The 19543-nt window shown below is 46.3% G+C and overlaps 1 protein-coding gene across 7 annotated transcripts in view; it reads left to right on the forward strand.

Annotated features, from left to right (window-relative positions):
* Positions 1-19543, forward strand: part of RBM33 (RNA binding motif protein 33) — a 135368-nt gene that overhangs the window by 59883 nt on the left and 55942 nt on the right. For all 7 annotated transcript variants that reach the window (XM_087712481.1, XM_087712479.1, XM_087712483.1 and 4 more), the window contains one exon: positions 10096-10740. In XM_087712481.1, coding sequence (XP_087568607.1) covers positions 10096-10740 — 645 coding nt within the window. The remainder of the gene's footprint in view (positions 1-10095; positions 10741-19543) is intronic.

A 19543-nucleotide genomic window follows, 5' to 3' on the forward strand; every position in this document is an offset into this window, starting at 1 on the left:
AAATATGCAGCCTGGAGTGCCCTGTTGTATTGCAAATGGAAGCGAAGGAAAACTCCTTCTACCAGTCTTTCCAGTGGCATACTGCTCCATTCTTTCCATCTTTTGCTTGGTGGACCAATAGCGGTGGTGTACAGTCCTATCACACAGTGCAAAGCATTAGAACAATCAAAGTGGTATAAACCCATGTCTCAATTACAAACCTGGAAATCAGAATCGTATCCCCAACACCATCTAATCTCATCTGATCACTTCACCTTTCCCTAAAACCTGGATGAACAGCCAGGTCTTCAGAACTCTACAAAAAACAGCTAGCAGGTTTGGGGGCATCAGAATCTGTGATGGGTACATTTCCACAGGGCAGGTGCAGCCACAAAGGAGGCTGACCTAATATCAGTTTTTCCACTACAAATTTCTGTGGCTAAGAAAGACGGTTGTTAAGTGAATTTTGCCCCATTTTATGATCCATTGGCCTCAGTTGTTAAGTGAATGGTGTGGTCGTTAACTAAATCTGGCTTCCCCCATTGATTTTGCTTCTCGGAAGCTGGCTGGGAAAATTACAAATGGGGGGGTCACATGACCTCGGGACAGTTCACCCAGCTCTTCGTAAATTCATGCCAGTTTGCCAAGCACCTGAATTTTGATTTCATGATGATGGGGATGCTACGATGGTCGTAAGTGTGAAAGCTGATCATAAGTCACTTTTTTCAGTGTCATTATAACTTCTAACGGTCCCTAAACTAATGATTGTAAGATGAAGTCTATCTGTATTTCAATTCAATAGATGCAGTAGCGAAACAGTTTCTGTGGAGCTTTCCATTTTGGGTGTGTGTGTTTGAGTTTCTAAATAAAAATATCCTCTAAGTCACATGACAGGGAAAATAAATCCCACTTAACCTAAAAGCAGACATTCTTGCTAATACATAAAAGTCAGCAGATATCAGAAAGTAACAGCTGTTGATATTTCACTATATTGTAGCTGCACTGAAATATTTAGCTCTGAGGTGATTGTGTTTGTTTTTTTTTGTAATATGGAGTATTTAAATGTAATATAATGGAGTGGAATAGATTACTTCCTGATTTAATCTTTTCAGCAGGAAAGATGTTCTTCTATTTAGTGGTCTTTGCAGCTTTAAGACCTGTAGACCTCAACTCCCAGAATTCCCTAGGTATTCATACAAGGGAGATATAAGCCTTACTATGGAAGCAGGGGACACTTGTGTTTAAGCAGCTATGTATTTCCAGATTATTACATTTTCCTTTGAGCAGTAAGCTGGGGAGTAGATTGAGTGAGGTAAGAGCAAGAAGCAAGTCTGCTTTTATTGAACATTTCATTAAAATTATTACAGGTAGTCCTCAAGTTACGACTACAATTGAGCCCAAAGTTAATGTTGCTCAGTGAAACATTTATTAAGTGAGTTTTGCCCCATTTTATGACCTTTCTTGCCACTGTTGTTCAATGAATCACTGAAATGGTTAAGTTAGTAACACTGTTAAGTGAATCTGCCTTTCCCATTGACTTTGCTTGTCAGAAGGTGATCACATGACCCCGGCATACTGCAACTGTCATAAATATGAGTCAGTTGCCAAGTGTCTGAATTTTGATCATGGGGATGCTGCAACAGTTTTAAATGTAAAAAACCCAGAGTCATGGAATCATGAACCCAGGCTGTTGGCTTTCCAGATAACAAGCCCAACATCTTAACCGCTGAGCCACTCTAGTAAAGGGTAGAACCCAGGTGTGAAATCCAGCAGGTTCTGGAGAACCGACAGCAGAAATTTTGAGTAGTTCGGAGAACCAGCAAATGTTACTTCTGGCTGGCCCCAGAGTGAGGTGGGAATGGATATTTTGCAGTATCCTTCCCCTGCCACGCCTACCAAGCCACGGCCACAGAACTGATAGTAAAAAAAATTTGAATTTCACCACTGGCGGAACCTTTCAAATTGGATTTTTTCCGGAGCGAGGGACAGGAGGCTCCAGTGGATGGTATTAACACGCTCAATTGGCCACAAGACTGGGATGAAGCTGAAGCCACACATCTATGCTCCACCCTTTACTTCTAGTTTCAACTCAGTCCAGTCAAAAAACGAGACCTATTTTTTTGTCCTGTATTTTTACCATTCCTGGACCCTCCTTGCAATTGCAGTCCCCTTTGGAATCGCTCTTTCCTTCTGCCAGTAAGTTGCCTGGCTGAGACATTCTATTTCTGGCCTCCGGGGACACTATTTGCCTTGCTAAAGGCTGGGAAGGCTCGGTTGCCATTGCTAGGGCCACTTATTGAGAGGGCCATTTCCTCTGGCATTGCTGTTGGCCTACAGAAGCAGGCTGCCTGGTCCTTAGCATCGGACCAGGGCAAGGGCCCCAGGTCCAGCTCCTCTCAGGCACATCCTCCCTCTGCTCCAGTAAGCAGCCCTGTGTCTCCCTCCCTAGTTAGCAAAGGATCAGTGTCCGGGGATGAGGCCCAACTGGACCCTGATTTATCTGAAGATGAGGATGATTCCAAGCCTAATCCTCCAGCCTTCACTGGCCTTTTTCTGCCAAATTTATCCTGATCCCTCCTGCGCAAGGCGCATGCCACTGCATAGGTTGAGGAGGGTGAAGGGTCTAAGGAAGGAGCTAAGGACAGAACTAAAGAGGGGGGTGCAGCAAAGAAGCCTAGAGGCCCGGTCTTCTCTGAAACCAAGATGATTAAGAAGGAGATCCCTGCCCCATACCTATTCTGGAGGTGGTAAAGAAACAATGGAAGAAGCCTACTGCCTTTCCCAACCCTGGTAGTAATGATAGGCACTCTTATAATATTGAGCCAGGCATTGCAGCTACCCACCGTGGACCCACCTGTGGTCGCCTTAGAATCACCTACCTCTCTGGTGGCCAAAGATGTGGCTGACAACCTTAAGGCAGATGACAGGAAAGCGGAGATGACTCTGAAGAAGACATTCCAGTTGGCGGCCTGGACCATCAAGTCTGCCTCGTTCTTCAATCGTACGCTATCCTGTGGATGGAGAAGATCCAGGAACGCATCCCCCAGAAGATATGCGGCTCCACCAAGACCTAAACAAGTTAGTGCCGGTGGTGCAGTTTTCCGCTGATGCCATGTTGAATGACATGAAGTTTGCTTCCAGGGCAATGATGTCGTCCGTTACCTCTTGTTGCCTTCTTTGGCTCCGGAGTTGGCAAACGGACAACAAGTCAAAGTGGGACTCGATTATTGTACCAATCCACAAAAAGGGAGACCCAGCCGATTGCAAAAACTATAGAGGAATAAGTTTGCTATCAACATCCGGCAAGCTCTTAACCTCTATAATCCGATCCAGACTACTGAAAGTCAGAGAAACTAATTGCAGGGAAGAGCAAGCCGGTTTCAGACCAGGAAGAGGTTGCACAGACCAAATATTTACCCTGAGACAACTAGCCGAATCACGCCTGTGTTACAAAAAGGACACTTTTTTAGTATTTGTGGATTTTTCATGCGCCTTCGATAACATAGATCATTCATCGTTGTGGTGCGCCCTTAAAGCTGAATCAATCCCCTATGCTACACTCAACGTGCTTAAAGCTTTTTACGAAGGTGGAATGAGCCACACAAAATACCTGGGAAATGTGTCCCCACCATTCTCAATAACTACCGGCGTCAAACAAGGCTGTATTATTTCACCAATGCTCTTCAATATAACCATGGATTGGATCCTCAGACAAACTTTTAAAGAAACACCAGGCGTTCAAATCGGGGCTCAGCTGTCTCTCACGGACTTGGTGCATGCTGATGACATCGTCTTCTTTGCTGAAACAGCCCAAACCGCCCAAAATACCCTGGATGCATTACAAGCAAATGCTAACAAGCTCGGCCTGGTGATAAATGGTGCAAAAACTAAATTCATTTTCACGGGCACTCAACCAGCTCAACTGCACCTCGAAGGCAACCCTATTGAAAGAGTAGACACGTTTAAATATTTGGGGTCGATCATCGACAGCCAACGTGTAGTGGCTACAAATGACATCAAAAGCCGCATTGGCAATGCTACAGCCGCATTCGCCTCTTTAAGGAAGTGCCTGTGGAGCCAAAATGACGTGACGATTGCGACCAAGATGAGGATATTTAATGCTTCCATCCGCACAATCTTACTGTACGGCTCGGAATCGTGGACTTTACTTAAAAGTGACCTGAACCTATTAGAACGATTCCAGCTAAGATGCCTGCGCAACATTCTGCACATAACTCTACGGGACCGATGGAAAAACGAAACGGTATTGCAACTGTGTAAAAACCAAACTACAATCGAACTTTACCTAAGAAGACAACGACTTAGATGGTTTGGACACGTTTGCCGTATGGACAATAGCCGATTACCTTACCGATCGATTAACTCACTGCGACCGGATGGGTGGAAAATCGCACGAAATGCCCCAAAGAAAACGTGGATATCCCAAGTGGCTCACGATCTTCAACCACTCCATTTCTCGATAACCGATGCCCAACAAGCCGCCCTAAATCGGAATCAATGGCATGCTGTAATCCGTGACGTCCTGCCCCTGGCCTTCACAATGCAATGTTCACTGCCTTATGGACGTTGACATTTACGAAGATTAAGTCCAAGTCCAAGTAAGTCAAAGTGGCAGCTGACATCAGCTGACTACACAGGGGGCTCTTTCTTCAGAGCTGCCCCTGACCCGCTCCTCGTGAAGGACAAGAATAAGAAGAAGGTGCTGCCCACTTCGGCAAAAAAGACAGAGCAGACGTCTACGTCGTTCTACCGCAGGCCCTCATATCACCCTCAGGAGCAGGAAGGTCAACATAGCAGATACTCTTCCCCTAGGTGGGAGAGGCAGTCTAAGAGAAGTTACAACAGAGATAGGCTCCGTTTCCAACAAGAGAGTAAACACCCCTTTTGAGGGAGAGGTGGTCGCTCTTACCGCCGGGGCAAATAGGTAGTCTCCGACCCCACCCATTGGTGGTCGCCTGGCTCTCTTCCCTGAGGCCTGGGTGGAGATTTCCTCAGATGCTTGAGTGCTCAGCACGGTTACACATGGGCTTCAGCTAGAGTTCCTCTCCATTCCCCCAAACTTCTTCTGCACATTTCCCCCCACTCAAAACATAGACAAGCGCAAGGGGATGCGTCAGGCTATTAAGCATCTGACATTGCTGCAATAGAACCGGTCCCTTCGGATCAGGTGGGTCGGGGATTCTATTCAAATGGTTAGGTTTTTCTGTTAACTTTGAAAAGAGGTCTGTCATCCCATCCACTAGGATCCTTTATTTGGGGGCTGTTAGAGATTCTCGTTCAGGGAACATTTTCCTCTCCCTGGACCATAAGTCCAGTTTGATTAAAATGGTTAAGCAGGTCTGCAGGGACCGTTAAGTTCCATAGCCCTTCTCTACAGCTTGTTGGGAAAGCTCATATCCTGCATTGAGGTAGTACCATGGGCACGATTGCATACCAGGACCCTGCAGTGGCGCCTCCTGCCATTCCAGAGGGCCAACACCAGCAGTTCGTTGGCCAAGGCCAAGGCCACCCCTCAGGTACTGGTCTCCTTAAAGTGGTGGCTGTCCCCAGCCTTGCTCAAGGGGTGTGAGTTCAGGGACCAGGAGCACCTCGTGCTCACCACGGACGTCAATCTGTTTGGCTGGGGGGGGGACCCTGGGATCTCAGTTGGCGCAGGGTCGGTTGTCCTGGCAGGAGCTCCGACACAATATCAACTGGTTGGAGCTCCGGGTGATCCATCTGGTGCTTTGACACTTTCGGAGCTCCATCGAAGGTCATCACATTCTGGTCCTCACCGACATCGTGGCGGCCAAGGCCTACATCAGTAGCAATAGCAATAGCAGTTAGACTTATATACCGCTTCATAGGGCTTTCAGCCCTCTCTAAGCGGTTTACAGAGTCAGCATATTGCCCCCACAACAATCCGGGTCCTCATTTTACCCACCTCGGAAGGATGGAAGGCTGAGTCAACCCTGAGCCGGTGAGATTTGAACAGCCGAACTGCAGAACTGCAGTCAGCTGAAGTAGCCTCCAGTGCTGCATTTAACCACTGCGCCACCTTGGTCAGTAGGCTGGGCAGCACACATTACAAGGCACTGCAGGCCAAGGCAATATCACTGGGCAGCTGGGCGGAGAGAGACACTTATTTTATTTTATTTATTTTATTATTAAATTTTATATGCCGCCCAATCCCGAAGGACTCCGGGCGGCTTACAAAAAAGAAAGAAGAGAAAGAAAAAGAGAATAATAAAAAGGACAATTTAAAATCACCAAACACATGCATTCGTTCTAATCGGGGCTGGACCTCAACAATGAGGTCAACAGCCCCAGGCCTGTCGGAACAGCCAGGTTTTAACAGCTTTCCTGTTTAACAGCAAGCTTTGACTTGCGGTCAATCCGGGCGGAGCACATCATGGGGATCTACAACTATCAGGCTGACTGGTTGAGTCTAGAAACGGTGGACAATGGAGAGTGGAGCTTCTCCATGGAGCTGTTTCAGAGCATCTGCCAGAGGTTCGGACAACCGGTGGTGGACCTCTTCGCCACTCCTGCCAACGCCCAGCTTCCCTGGTTCTTTTCTTGGTTCCCAACTCGGGGAATCGAGGAGGTCGACGCCCTTTGCACAAGGTGGCCGAGTGGGCTACTGTACGCTTTTCCTCTCCTCCCCCTCATTCCCAGGGTAATTCAGAAGCTAGTCAGGGAACAGGCGGAGCTGATCCTGGTGGCACCTCACTGGTCGAGGAGGGCCTGGTTTGCGCATCTCATGACCCTGTCGGTCTGGCCTCAATGGAGGATCCTGGAGGGGGAGATAGCGTTGCACCAGGGGAAGCTAGTGCATCCGGAGCCACACTGGCTGCAACTAGCTGTGTGGAGATTAAGCGGGAGTGCCTGAGGGAGGCTCACTTGTCTCTGCGGGTAATTAGAACCATAGAGGCCTCATGCAGACAATCTACTATGAGGATCTATGACTCCACCTGGGTTTCCTTCGTGGCCTGGTGTAAGGTGAACCAGGAGGTGTTGAGGTTAGATCCGATTTTTATGCCAAAGGTAAATTCCATTTTTCATCGTTCCCAGGAGGTTGTACTTCCGGATTTTTGTACGGATCCGGTTAGGGAACGTGAACAGCAGTGGCACCAGTTGGAGGTCCGACAGGCCCTGCGTATTTATTTGAAGCGGACAGCCTCCTTCCGGAGGTTGGAGGCATTCTTATCTTTCCAACCTTCACCGCTGGGTAAGAAGGTGATGTTTTCCACCATTAGCCGGTGGGTCCACTTAGCTATTACCCTGGCATATGAGTCCCAGAGGTTTCCTGTGCTGGCCGGTATTATGGCACATTCGACGAGGAGCACTGCCACTTCGGTGGTTTGGGCTTCCCAGGCACCGATAGGTGACATTTGCAGAGCGGATACGTGGGCTTCCCCATTGCTGTTTATTCGGCATTACAGGTTGGAGGTTCCACCACAAAACCGCGAAGCCCTTATCCGCGCCGACATAAGTGCGGAGGCAAATCCGCGCCATCTGAAGCGCTAAGAAAAAAATGACCCTACCGCGGTGACATAACCGCGGAGGGCAAATCCGCGCCTACCATCCTAAACCTAACTCTAAACCTAGGGGCTCGCAAGCGGGGTGGCGACGTGCGACGGAGGCAGGCCGCCCTCTTCTTCCTCAACAACATCTCCTTGGACGGCCGGAGGAAGAGGCAGGGCGGGCGGCGTCACCGGAGCCCGCGCCCCGCCTGCTGCTGCTGGCCCCGCTCTGCCCCCCCGCGGGCTTCCTGCTGCCCCCCGCAGCTGAGCTGGACCCTTCCCGCGGGCTGGGCGCGGCCGCTGCCCTCCTGCCCCAGCTGCTGCTGGGCAGCCCGCTTTGCCCCGTGCCCGCTGCCGCTGTCAGCCCGGCCGCCCTGGCGGGGGTCTTGGTGGGCGCCCCCAAGACGGGCATTGCGCCCCCCTAAACCTAATCCTAACACTTACCTTAATTTAAATCGGCCCTTCTGTTGCCGCGCTGTTGTCGCGGCGGTGATGACACGCGGTGGTGATGTCGCGGCTTTAGCGACGCGGTTTAATCACCGCTATTTTGACGAGCGCGGGTTTGTCGTGCTACGCAGATTGGACGCGTTCACATCAGCTGATGCAGCGTTTGGGCACAGGGTGCTACAACAGATCATTGCAGATTGTTAGTTCCCCGCCCATGGGATTTAGCTTTGGTAGGTTCCATCCGCTGGAGCCTCCTGTCCCACGCTCTGGAAAATGGCAATAGGTCTTACCTGAACTGCTATTTTCGGGGCTGGGACAGGAGGCTCCAGTTCCCGCCCTAAGATAGTTAGTCTAGCTGGGGTGGTGGGAGTTCTCCCTGGTGCCTTGTTTTCATGTCTCTGGGGAGCTTGCTTCGATTAAACTGGAAGTAAAGGGTGGAGCACAGAGGCGTGTCTTCAGCTTCATCCCAGTCTCGTGGCCAATTGGGCGTGTTAATATCATCCACTGGAGCCTCCTGTCCCAGCCCCGAAAATAGCAGTTCAGGTAAGACCAATTGCCATTCTGCTCAGGGTGTTTACTTATTTAATTATTCTAAAACTGTATCGGAGTTTCCCAAGTAGGCAAGAGAAATGGGTGGAATGGTTAAGCATATGCAGGGTGGGAGAATTTGGTACAGATAGTCTTCGACTCATGGCCAGTTGGCACTAGAATTTCTGTTGTTAAGCAAAGCAGTTGTTAAGTCAGTTGCACCCAATTTTATCACCTTTTTTGCCATGGTTGTTAAGCAAATCACTGTAATTGGTAAGTGAATCAGATGGTTGTTAAGTGAATCCAGGTTTCTCCCATTGACTTCGATGGCTAGGAAGGTTGCAAATGTCAATCATGTGACCCCGGAATGTTGCAGCCTTCGTAAATACATGCCAATTGCCCGAATTTTGATCATGTGATTATGGGGATACTGCGGTGGTTGTAAGTGTTCGGAGGTATTGTAACTTTGAAAGGTAACTACACAAAATTAAGGATTATTTATAGGAAGCAGTGAACTTTTAAGATTTTTTCATACGCTAGAAAAAAATAGTCACAATTTCAGTTGGTGATTATTACATTAATTCTATTAATATTAATATTATGGTATCATTCTTCTCAGGTTTTTTTTTTTCATTTTCTTGTAACTGCTTTCAGAACACATAATTTTCTTAACAGACTTTAGTATCAATATTTTTTTATTGGAAATGTTGAAAAAGACAATAAATCTAAGCAGCTAAATCTATTATCAAAGAATAGTAAATTTATTGTACATTGTACATGGTTTGTAGCTTTCTGTAGGAGTAAAGTCTGCTGGTCCATTTGAAAAGCAGCAATTCACATTATTAAAGTATGTTGAAACTGCAAATTAAAAAAACAACAAAAAGATTATTTTTTTACTGTTAATTTCCCAGTAGCTTTGAATAAGGATATATATCCTGCTGGAGTTTTAAGGTTAGTGGAGAGATTATTAGGCACACAAAGGCTGCAATACTTTCTAAAAAGCTTAAGGCTGGAATATTAAAGCCATTCCTGATATTCCATTAATATTCCAACATTGCGTTTGGCAACATTTTAATTCTGAAGAGAGTGCATGAGTTCAAGGTCAGAGAGATTGACTTGCGCTGTTCATTATAACCAATTATTGTGTGACAAATGAGTTTCAGATCAGGCTGAAAATTCTGTAAGAAAAATCAATAGTTCTAATCAGGGCCTTTCAGGTCATTTACCATCCTACCTTTTGTTAGTTTGTCAAGAAAAGAGCAAGATAAAAACTGTGTGACACAGTGGGCTGCCTCTTATTGTTACTGCTCCCATTTGAAACAATATTTGAGTTCTTGAATTATATTAATAGTTTAATTAGTTTTAGCAACTTCTAAATGAGTTCCGATTTAGAAGGCTTCAGTTTCAGCTTTCTGACTTACTGTATTTAAAAAATCCAAAGTAAGAGTAAAATCCTCCTCGTTGCTTGTTTGGTTAATTGCTCATTAGCCTTTGTTAGCAGCTTTGTTATTAAAGACAGGGCATTTCAGTTAATTTAAGAATACCACTGGGAAAGCCATATATATATATATATATATTTGCCAGACGTAACTTTATTTTTGTGGCTATCCTGCAGTTTCCTGATGAAGATGAGGAAACCAGGCAGTACCGCTTGAAGATTGAAGAGCAGAAACGCCTGAGAGAAGAGATCTTGAAACAAAAGGAGCTCAGGCGGCAGCTTCAAGCTGGGGCCCGAAAAAGAGAACTGCTGGAAAGGCTGGCACAGCAGCAGCAGCAACCACAAGGCTCTGCAGGCCAACAGGAGGAAGAAGACCCGCCACAGCTGCCCACCAATGGAAACCCATTGCTTTCTCTTCCTGGTGCTCAGCCCCGCCAAAATGTGAAATATAGACTCATGGTTAAAAAACAAGAGGTGGCCATTCCAGGCTCCCTGACTGTTCCACCTAAGCCTGCGAACGTTCTCCAGGCTGGAGACGGCGCACAGTTTCAAGGACAGCAAATAAAAACCATAAAGCAACTACGGCAGGCTAGGACAGTACCCGAAAGCGAGCTCCAGCCGCCCTATAAAGCTTTGCAAGTGAAGTCTCCTGCTGCTGCTCAGGTGAACCTGCCTCCGATTAGTCGGGTGGCACTGGCGCAAGGCCAGCCTCAGGAGGTGAAGCCTGGGATGAAAAGGACTGTCATGCAGCGGGCAAACAGTGGGAGTGGCGATGGGCCCCATATCGGCACCAAAGTCAGGGTGATAAAATTATCAGGAGGGGTAAGTTACCAGGCATGTCTCTCTTAACTGTTGTGATCTGTCCTGTCGGTGTCATCCTCGGAAGCTCAGTTACAGAATAGTCTTTCCAACACACATTTGTAGCTTTTCCCCGACTAACTTCGAGGGGAAAGCTAAGCACAAAGATATATGTCACTAATGATATGATTCTCTCCCCTACACATCACAGCATGGGTGGACATTAACCTTTATTATGATCTTAAATGGCCACATTGAACTGCTGGAGCTACAAAATGCAGGCTCAAATGTTAAGTAGTGTAAAAGCACACTCCTTGGGGTAATTATTTAGTAGAAATAGTGAACATTTGATATTTAACTGTAATTACAAAAGAAAGTAGCAGGTAAGTATCAGGTAAGTAATTGCATATGGTTAAGGGCCAGAAGAGCAATGCCATTTTTTTTTTGTGTTCCTTTGGCAAAACATGCTCACCATCTAGACCTAGAAAAGCTCAGAATTCTAGACTCAAGATATACTGTAATTTCCATTGAATGTATATTGTATTATTTTTACAACAGGAAATGCGATGTAACAGGGGTCCCCTGGGCTGCAGGGGACCACAGCCAGTACAGAACTGGGAATGTGGGAGCGGTGGATGAGCGCACATGTACGCGTAGCTCTGCTTCCATGCACAGCGGGAGAGCACCCACGCCCACCACTTGTGCAAATGGAGCGGTGCATTGTCCTGCCCCTTGTGCAGAACCATCCCTCTCTCCTCCGCCCACCCCCTGCCGGTCCGCAAAGCTGGAATGGTTGGAGACAGCTGTGATATAAATCAAAAGAGTAGGAGAGAATAGGAAGCAAAAACAGTACAGTTTATACGTACGTTGCATGGAGCTGGAAAAAAGGGGCGATTGTTTTTCTGATTAAAATGTGCAATTGGTCTTCTGGAATGTTCACATATAAAAGTGTGCAAGACAAACCTGAAAAGAGGGTGGGGCTTCCTAAATGCATCTAGTGACAGATCATATCAATAGAATCTTTTTTCCTTCTATCTTAATATTAGAATTCAAAGTTATGAAATTAAATGTAGAGAGATTCAATACCGACAAAAAGAAAAAAAAACATTCTGAAATTGGGGAAGTCGCTGCTAGTAATTATAGTAATAGGAGCCCATTTAAAAATGAACACCAGTGATTCATTGCATTGATTAGGTTATCAGTGAGTGCTGGTATTGATGGTCGTTTAGAAGCTTCTGAACTATAGCTGGGAAATAGTGATGGAAAGGGACATCATTATCACTGTCATTATGTACTGTATATACACAACAATGTGAAATCACAGTTGCCATTTTTAGCTGGTGCAAATCAAAATTATTCTCAAGAACCTAGGATGTCGCAATATAGCTGCAGAGCCAAGCAGTGTGGCCTTTTGTAATTGGCAGATGAAAATTTTGTTAATGTGCATGTTTTCTTAGGGCCAGCCAGGATTTCTGGTATGGCAGCCAAGGTAGCAATAGCCGCTGGGACCATCAGGCAGGCTTATCCTATAATCTTTCAATTTGCATTTTCATATCTAATATGTTGCATTTATTATTATTTAAATGTATATGCCAACTTCCAGCCATTGCTGGGTAGTTTACCAGTGATTTAAACATAAAAACCAATAAAGTCAAGGGAGGAAAAAAAAAGAGTTAGAGATGACAGAATAACGAACAGGGAAGAAATGAAAGAGAATGGCCTAAATTAAGAGATGTCAGTCATCGCCAGTAAAGTCCTGAGTGTTTAGGCCCCTTCGAAACATCAGGACGGGGATCATTCAGATCTCCAATGGATCTTATTCCATAAGATAGGTGCTGCAGATGGCATTCCTTAAATGAAGGAACCAGGAGTATGCCAACCTTGCCATATTGATTGGGCAGAGAATATGTGAGATACAGTCGGTAGCTCTTCAAGTAACTAAGCCTTATGCCTATCTACATAGTCCAGATATATGAGCTTGCCAAAGGCACCCATTAGGCCACTGGATAGTTGGGTTATTTTTACATTCTAATCTCTATTCTACTTTAACTTTACTTTAGAGCCAAGGTGGCACAGTGGTTAAATGCAGCACTGCAGGTTACTTCAGCTGACTGCAGTTCTGCAGTTCGGCTGTTCAAATCTCACTGTCTCAGGGTTGACTCAGCCTTCCATCCTTCCGAGGTGGGTAAAATGAGGACCCGAATTGTTGTTGGGGGCAATATGCTGACTCTCTGTAAACCGCTTAGAGAGGCCTGAAAGGCCTATGAAGCGGTATATAAGTCTAACTGCTATTGCTATTAACCATTTTATATTCAGGTTATATCAATCATTAGAAAACTTTCAAATTATTTTAAACCTAATTATACATTTGAAAATACTATTATGTCATTTGTTATCCCTCCCCCCCCCCTTATGTACACATTTAAACATACACATACTAAACTTCAATTGGAAGGGAAACCAATTGACTGGATTGGTTTTTATTAATTTTTAAAACTACACAGTAATCTTGCTTACTGTTATTTACCACAATATTCAAAAATCTCCCCTTTTTAGTCTTGCCACAAACCTGTGTCTTGACATTTTGGGGGGCGAGGGGGGTGGCTTTTTGCCTCTAAAGTACAGTGTCTCTTTATACTTTGGTCTCTCTTGCAGAAAACAGGAAGAAACCTGCTTTGGATAGTTCCACCACTGACTGCAATTCAGACATTAGAAAATGGGAAGAAGTGGCTGATTGTACTTCTTTCCCAAAAAATTAAAATGTGGTATAATTGCAAATCTGTTATCTACATAAGAGTATTGGTGCCGTAAGGTAAAATGGTAACTTTTTACCACTTAAATATGGCAGCAGACTCTCCGTATATACCCCCAACATCCCTGTATCTTTGGGTTCTGCAAGCCACACATATCTGGTCATTTTCTATCTCTGCTTTAAAAATAATAGACAGCTATTACATTCAAAATGTGATAGATTTTAAGCTGAAGGGTAAATGGTTCCCTTCCTCTTATTTTCCAGGTATAAGAATAGCAAGACTTTTTAAAATGGGAAATGTTGTGGTACACAGATACTAATGTAATATGTGCATTCAAACACATACATTTTCATATTCTGCAGTTGCAACTATATATTATTCTGTCAAAAATATTCAGCCCGAAGTGCATATAAACAGTACCAGAGGGTGTCCCAAAGAAGCTTCCTCCCCCCCCCCCAAAGGCAATTCTTGTGTTTTTTCTTTTGAGAACATTTTATTTCTCATTCAAGAAGCATCTTCAGTTCTAATTAACTGGTAGGGAATGGAATAATGTATATTCTTTGTAGTAATCCAGTCATTACCATTCTGAGGGTTGGTCCTTAGCTCTCTGAGAATTGTTGTGGCCACTTGGGGGTTTATCTGTATCCTCAGAGTCACCTAAACGAGAATGTAAACGGATATGGAACCTTCTTGGAACTGCTGAAAGAACTGCATTGTAAATAGGAGATAGGTGGTCTCACATCTCTCCCCCTCTGTTGAGGGAGGGCTATTCAATTTTGACATAGATTGACTCTTTGACTCCTGTTTCAAACCATTGATCCTCTCTGTCCAAAATGTGAACTTTGATGTCTTCAAAAGAGTAAACTTTGTCTTTCAGATGCAGATGACTCCTGAATCCTGTCGTGTGTTTGTTCTCCTATGTTGTGCCATGGGTTTGTGAAGTGGTTGGTTTGTTTCCCCAATGCACAAGACTGCACATAAGTCACTGTGTTGCACTGCATATACCACATTGCTCTGTTTGTGTCAGGCTGTTTCACTCTTTGGGTGAACAAGCTTCTGTCTTAATGTATTCCTGGGTTTAAAGTGTGTATGTATGTTGTGTTGGTTGTAAATTCCCAGTAAAAGGAAGAACAGAAACACAAAGAAGCCTTCAGAACTTACAATTACCCTAATTGGACCTTCAACAAATCTACAAAAAGATCCAGCAGGACTTCCTTTGTAACAGACAAAGAAGAAAACAACAAACGGAACATCATCATTTCATAAGTTGCAGGAATATTGCAAAAGCTTAGGAGGATTTTTAGCCACTACAACATTCATGCACACTGTAAACCCAGGAAAACATTAAGACAGTAGCTGGTTCACCCCCAAGGACAAAACATTTAGACACAAATAAAGCAATTGTGATATATGTGGTGCAGTGCAGTGAGATGTGCAATCTGTACATTGGGGAAACAAAACAACCACTTCACAAGCCCATGGCACAACATAGGAGAACAAATTCATCAGGACAAGATTCAGCAGTCCATCTGCATCTGAAAGGCAAAGGTCACTCTTGAAGATAGCCAAGTTCCCATTCTGGACAGAGAGGAGCACTGGTTTGAAAGAGGAGTCAATGTAGCCATCTATATGACTGTATCTTATGTTGTATCTTATGATTTATGGTGAACATATTTTATGATTATGGTCATGATTCATCATTTGTTGCTTGTATGTACACTGAGATCTTATGCATTGCAGTCAAATACCTTGTGTGCCCAACCAGACTTGGCCAATAAAGAATTCTATTCTGTAGCAAAATTGATATAGCTCTCTCTCAACAGAGAGAGAGGGATATGACATCACGTATCCCCTGTTTACAAGCCATCCATTCAACAATCCTAAGAAGATTCCACATACATTTGCACTCTATTCAGATGACTCTGAGCATATAGCCAACTGGGAAGATCGCAAATGGCAATCAGGTAATCCCGGGACATTGCAACTGTAGTAAGTGAATGTTGGTTGCCAAGTGCCCAAATTTTGATCATGTGAATAAAGGATGCTGCAACAGTTGTAAGTATGAGGAGTGGCCATAAGCCACTTTCTTCAGTGCCACTGTAAGTTTGAACAGTTACTAAACTAATTGTAAGTTGAGGACTACCTGTATTCAAAAGGTTTCTGGGGAAGGTGAAAGAACCATAGTATTCTTTTTTTAATGACAAGCAGCTAGTTCTATGCAGTTGTATATGACACTAGTTTGTAGTTTTGTAGTTTGTAGTTTTATTAGAATTTGTAGGCCGCCCTTTTCCCTGAGGGGACTCAGGGCGGCTCACATAAAACTAGGAAGGGGGGGAATACAACCAACAAAATAGAGACATATAGTAAAATAGTAGGCAACATGCATTCATCATTCGGGAGGGGCTACTATCTTTATCCCCAGGCCTGACGGGCGAGCCAGTTCTTCAAGGCTATGCGGAAGGCTTGGACGGTGGAGAGGGTACGAATCTCCACGGGGAGGTCGTTCCAAAGGGCCGGGGCTACTGCTGAAAAGGCCCTCCTCCTTGTAGTTGCCAGCCGACACTGGCTGGCCGATGGGATACGGAGGAGGCCTAATCTATGAGATCTTATCGGTCGTAGGGATGTTATTGGCAGAAGGCGGTCTCTCAAGTATCCAGATCCACTGCCATGTAGGGCTTTATGGGTGATTAATAGCACCTTGAAGCGCATCCGGAGATCAACAGGTAGCCAGCGCAGCTCGCGGAGGATAGGTGTTATGCGGGTGAATCGAGGTGCACCCGCAATCACTCGCGCGGCTGCGTTCTGCACTAGCTGAAGTCGCCGGATGCTCTTCAAGGGCAGCCCCATGTAGAGCACATTGCAGTATTCCAGCCTAGAGATCACAAGGGCCCGAGTGACTGTTGTGAGAGCCTCCCGATTCAGGTAGGGCCGCAACTGGCGCACCAGGCGAACCTGGGCGAATGCCCCCCTGGTCACAGCCGTTAGGTGGTGGTCAAATGACAGCTGTGGATCCAGGAGGACTCCCAAGTTGCGAACCCTCTCTGAGGGGTGTAAAATTTGACCCCCCAGCCTGAGTGATGGAATATTTGTCAAATCTTTGGGAGGAAAACACAACAGCCACTCGGTCTTTTCTGGGTTGAGCACAAGCTTGTTAGCCCTCATCCAGCCCATAACAGCCTCAAGACCCCGGCTCATCACATCTACCGCTTCATTGAGTTGGCACGGGGCGGACAGATACAATTGAGTATCGTCCGCATATTGATGGTATCTAATCCCGTGCCTACGGATGATCTCTCCCAGCGGTTTCATGTAGATGTTGAATAGTAGGGGGGATAAGACCGAACCCTGAGGCACCCCACACTTTAGGGGCCTAGGGGACGATCTCTGCCCCCCCACTAACACCGACTGCGACCTGTCCGAGAGGTAGGACGAGAACCACCGTAGCACGGTGCCTCCCACTCCCACCTCCCGCAGTCGTCGCAGAAGGATACCATGGTCGATGGTATCGAAAGCCGCCGAGAGGTCAAGGAGGACCAGGATGGAGGAATGTCCTTCATCTCTGGCCCTCCAGAGATCATCCATCAATGCGACCAAAGCGGTTTCTGTGCTGTAACCGGGCCTGAAGCCTGACTGGAAGGGGTCTAGGTAGTTTGCTTCCTCCAAGGACCGTTGGAGCTGGAAGGCCACCACCTTCTCAACAACCTTCCCCAAAAAGGGGAGGTTGGAGACAGGGCGATAACTATTAAGGACAGCTGGATCCAAGGATGGTTTCTTCAGGAGGGGTCTCACCACCGCCGCTTTCAATGCGGCGGGGAAGTTCCCCTCCCGAAGGGAGGCGGTCACGACCGCCTGGATCCAGCCTCGTGTCACCTCACTGCAGTTCGTAACCAGCCATGAGGGACACGGATCCAGAACACAGGTGGAGGTACTTACAGCTCTCATGGCCTTGTCCACATCCCCGGGGGTAACGTCCTGAAACTCAACCCAGAGCTGTTCTACTTGGTCCCCCTGTGCTTCGGCTGGAACTGCGGAGGTGGAGTCCAAGTCCGACCGAAACCGAGCAATTTTATCCGCTAAGAATTGGGCATACTCTTCAGCTCTGCCCTGCAAGGGTTCCCCCGCCTCCCTTTTGTTCAATAGGGAGCGGGTTATCCTAAACAGGGCGGCTGGACGGGACTCAGCGGATGCAACCAGGGTGGCTATGTGAGATCTTTTTGCTGCCCTGAGTGCCCTGGTGTATTCCCTGGTGCAGGTGGTTACCATTGCTCGGTTCGATTCGGACTTATCGGACCTCCAACGGTGCTCTAGGCATCTCCTCCGGCGCTTCATCTCCCGGAGTTCCTCGGTAAACCAAGGAGGTCTCCGGGATCCGCCGCCTCGGAGGAGCCGCAGTGGCGCAATCCGGTCGAGGGCCTCCGACGCTGCCGAGTGCCACGCAGCAGCCAGAGCCTCCACCGGACTGTGGGCGAGAGTGTCAGGAATAACCCCAAGCTCTATCTGGAACCTTGACGGCTCCATAAGACGCCTGGGGCGGAACCACCTGGTCGGTTCCTCCTCCCTACAGTGGGGGTTTGGCCTACTTTGAAATTCTTTCTAAATGTCAGATACTATGTTTACTTGTAAATGTGAGCAGCCTTGCAAATAACTCAAGTAATTAACTCATTTATTTTAGGAGTCGTACTTTCTTAGAAAAAGGGACTTCCATTATGTTTTACAATTTTGTAATTAATGCCTGCAATGAGATTGATAGGATTTTGGCTCTAAAAATTACTCAAAGTGCATCAAACCCCCACTGTGTTCACCTTAATGTAGCAGCTGTTCTGCAGGTAAGTAAGAAGACACTGAGGTCATGGAATCTCTCTTTTTGCATTTTGTCACCAAAAGAGCAGAGTGGCATTTAATGCATGATAGCTAAAATTGATGAAAATTGCTCCAGCAGAATTTCTCAATGCTAAAGAAACCAACTGACTTTAAGTTGCCTTGATAGTTCTTATTCCTAATAGGACATGCAGTATTTTGGCAAGAAGATCATCTTTCCAGCAAATCCTCTGGTTCTAGTCTTTATGCTTGTAGAATTGTTCTTTACTAAGAGTAGAATGTTCTCCTTTCAGTATGGAGCAGGAATATCTTGCAGCTCAGAACACTATTGTAGTCATCCGAAATTCTCTTTCTGATTTTGACAGACCTATTTTCTTCAGAGCCTTTTGGATTGTGTTCCAATCCAAACCCAATCCAAGGTGTGGGTTTTTTCCTCCGCTTCTCTGAAAGGCAACTGGATTTCCTTGGTGTTTTCTTTGAAAATGTTTCGTTTCTCATCCAAGAAACTTCTTCAGTTTTTCTTCAAAGAAAACACCAAGAAAGTTTGGTTGCCTTTTGGACAAGAAAAAACCCAACAACTTTGGAACAACCATGACCCGGATGATTGAGAATCTCCATAGACCTATGATGGAGAACCTATGGCACGCGTGCCACAGGTGACATGCAGAGCCCTCTCTGCAGGCAGGCCAGCCGTCACCACAGCCCAGCTCCACTGTGCATTTGTGCTCACCTCCCGCTAGCCAGCTGATCTTCGTGTCTCTGCTGAGCATTCGTGGGAGGCGGGATGCATACGCAAGGGGGCACTCACATTGCATTTTGGGGCCTCGCACAGCACCCCTGTTCCCTGTTTCGGTTTCCAGTTTGGTGCAGGAGGACTTCCAGGCCCAAAACAGGGCACGGGGGGTGGGGGGGTGGGACTCCCACCCCGTTTTGGGCCTGGAAAGCCTCCCGCACCAACCTGGATGCCAAAAGTGGATGAAGGGTCGAGCGCTGGAGGTGGGGGAGCAGGAGGGTTGCACTCATTTTGCATTATGGGTGGGGACGTGCGTACACACTTACAGCACACGATGACCAAAAGGTTAGCTATCACTGTCCTTTTGAACTGCACATCACTTTGAAATGAAGGCGGTGGGGAAGCATCTTGCTACCAGGAGTGAATGTGGGGGTTGGCTCACATGGCAGCAGTTCTTATAATAAGGGCATCTTTTCCCGAGATTCTGCAGCTGCCTTCCACAACTGCTCTGCACCTGTAGAAA

Source organism: Thamnophis sirtalis, unplaced genomic scaffold, assembly GCF_051295495.1.
Source record: "Thamnophis sirtalis isolate CommonGarterSnake01/CBP01778 unplaced genomic scaffold, rThaSir2_p1.2 scaffold_4, whole genome shotgun sequence".
In the NCBI taxonomy this organism is placed as follows: Eukaryota; Metazoa; Chordata; class Lepidosauria; order Squamata; family Natricidae; genus Thamnophis; species Thamnophis sirtalis.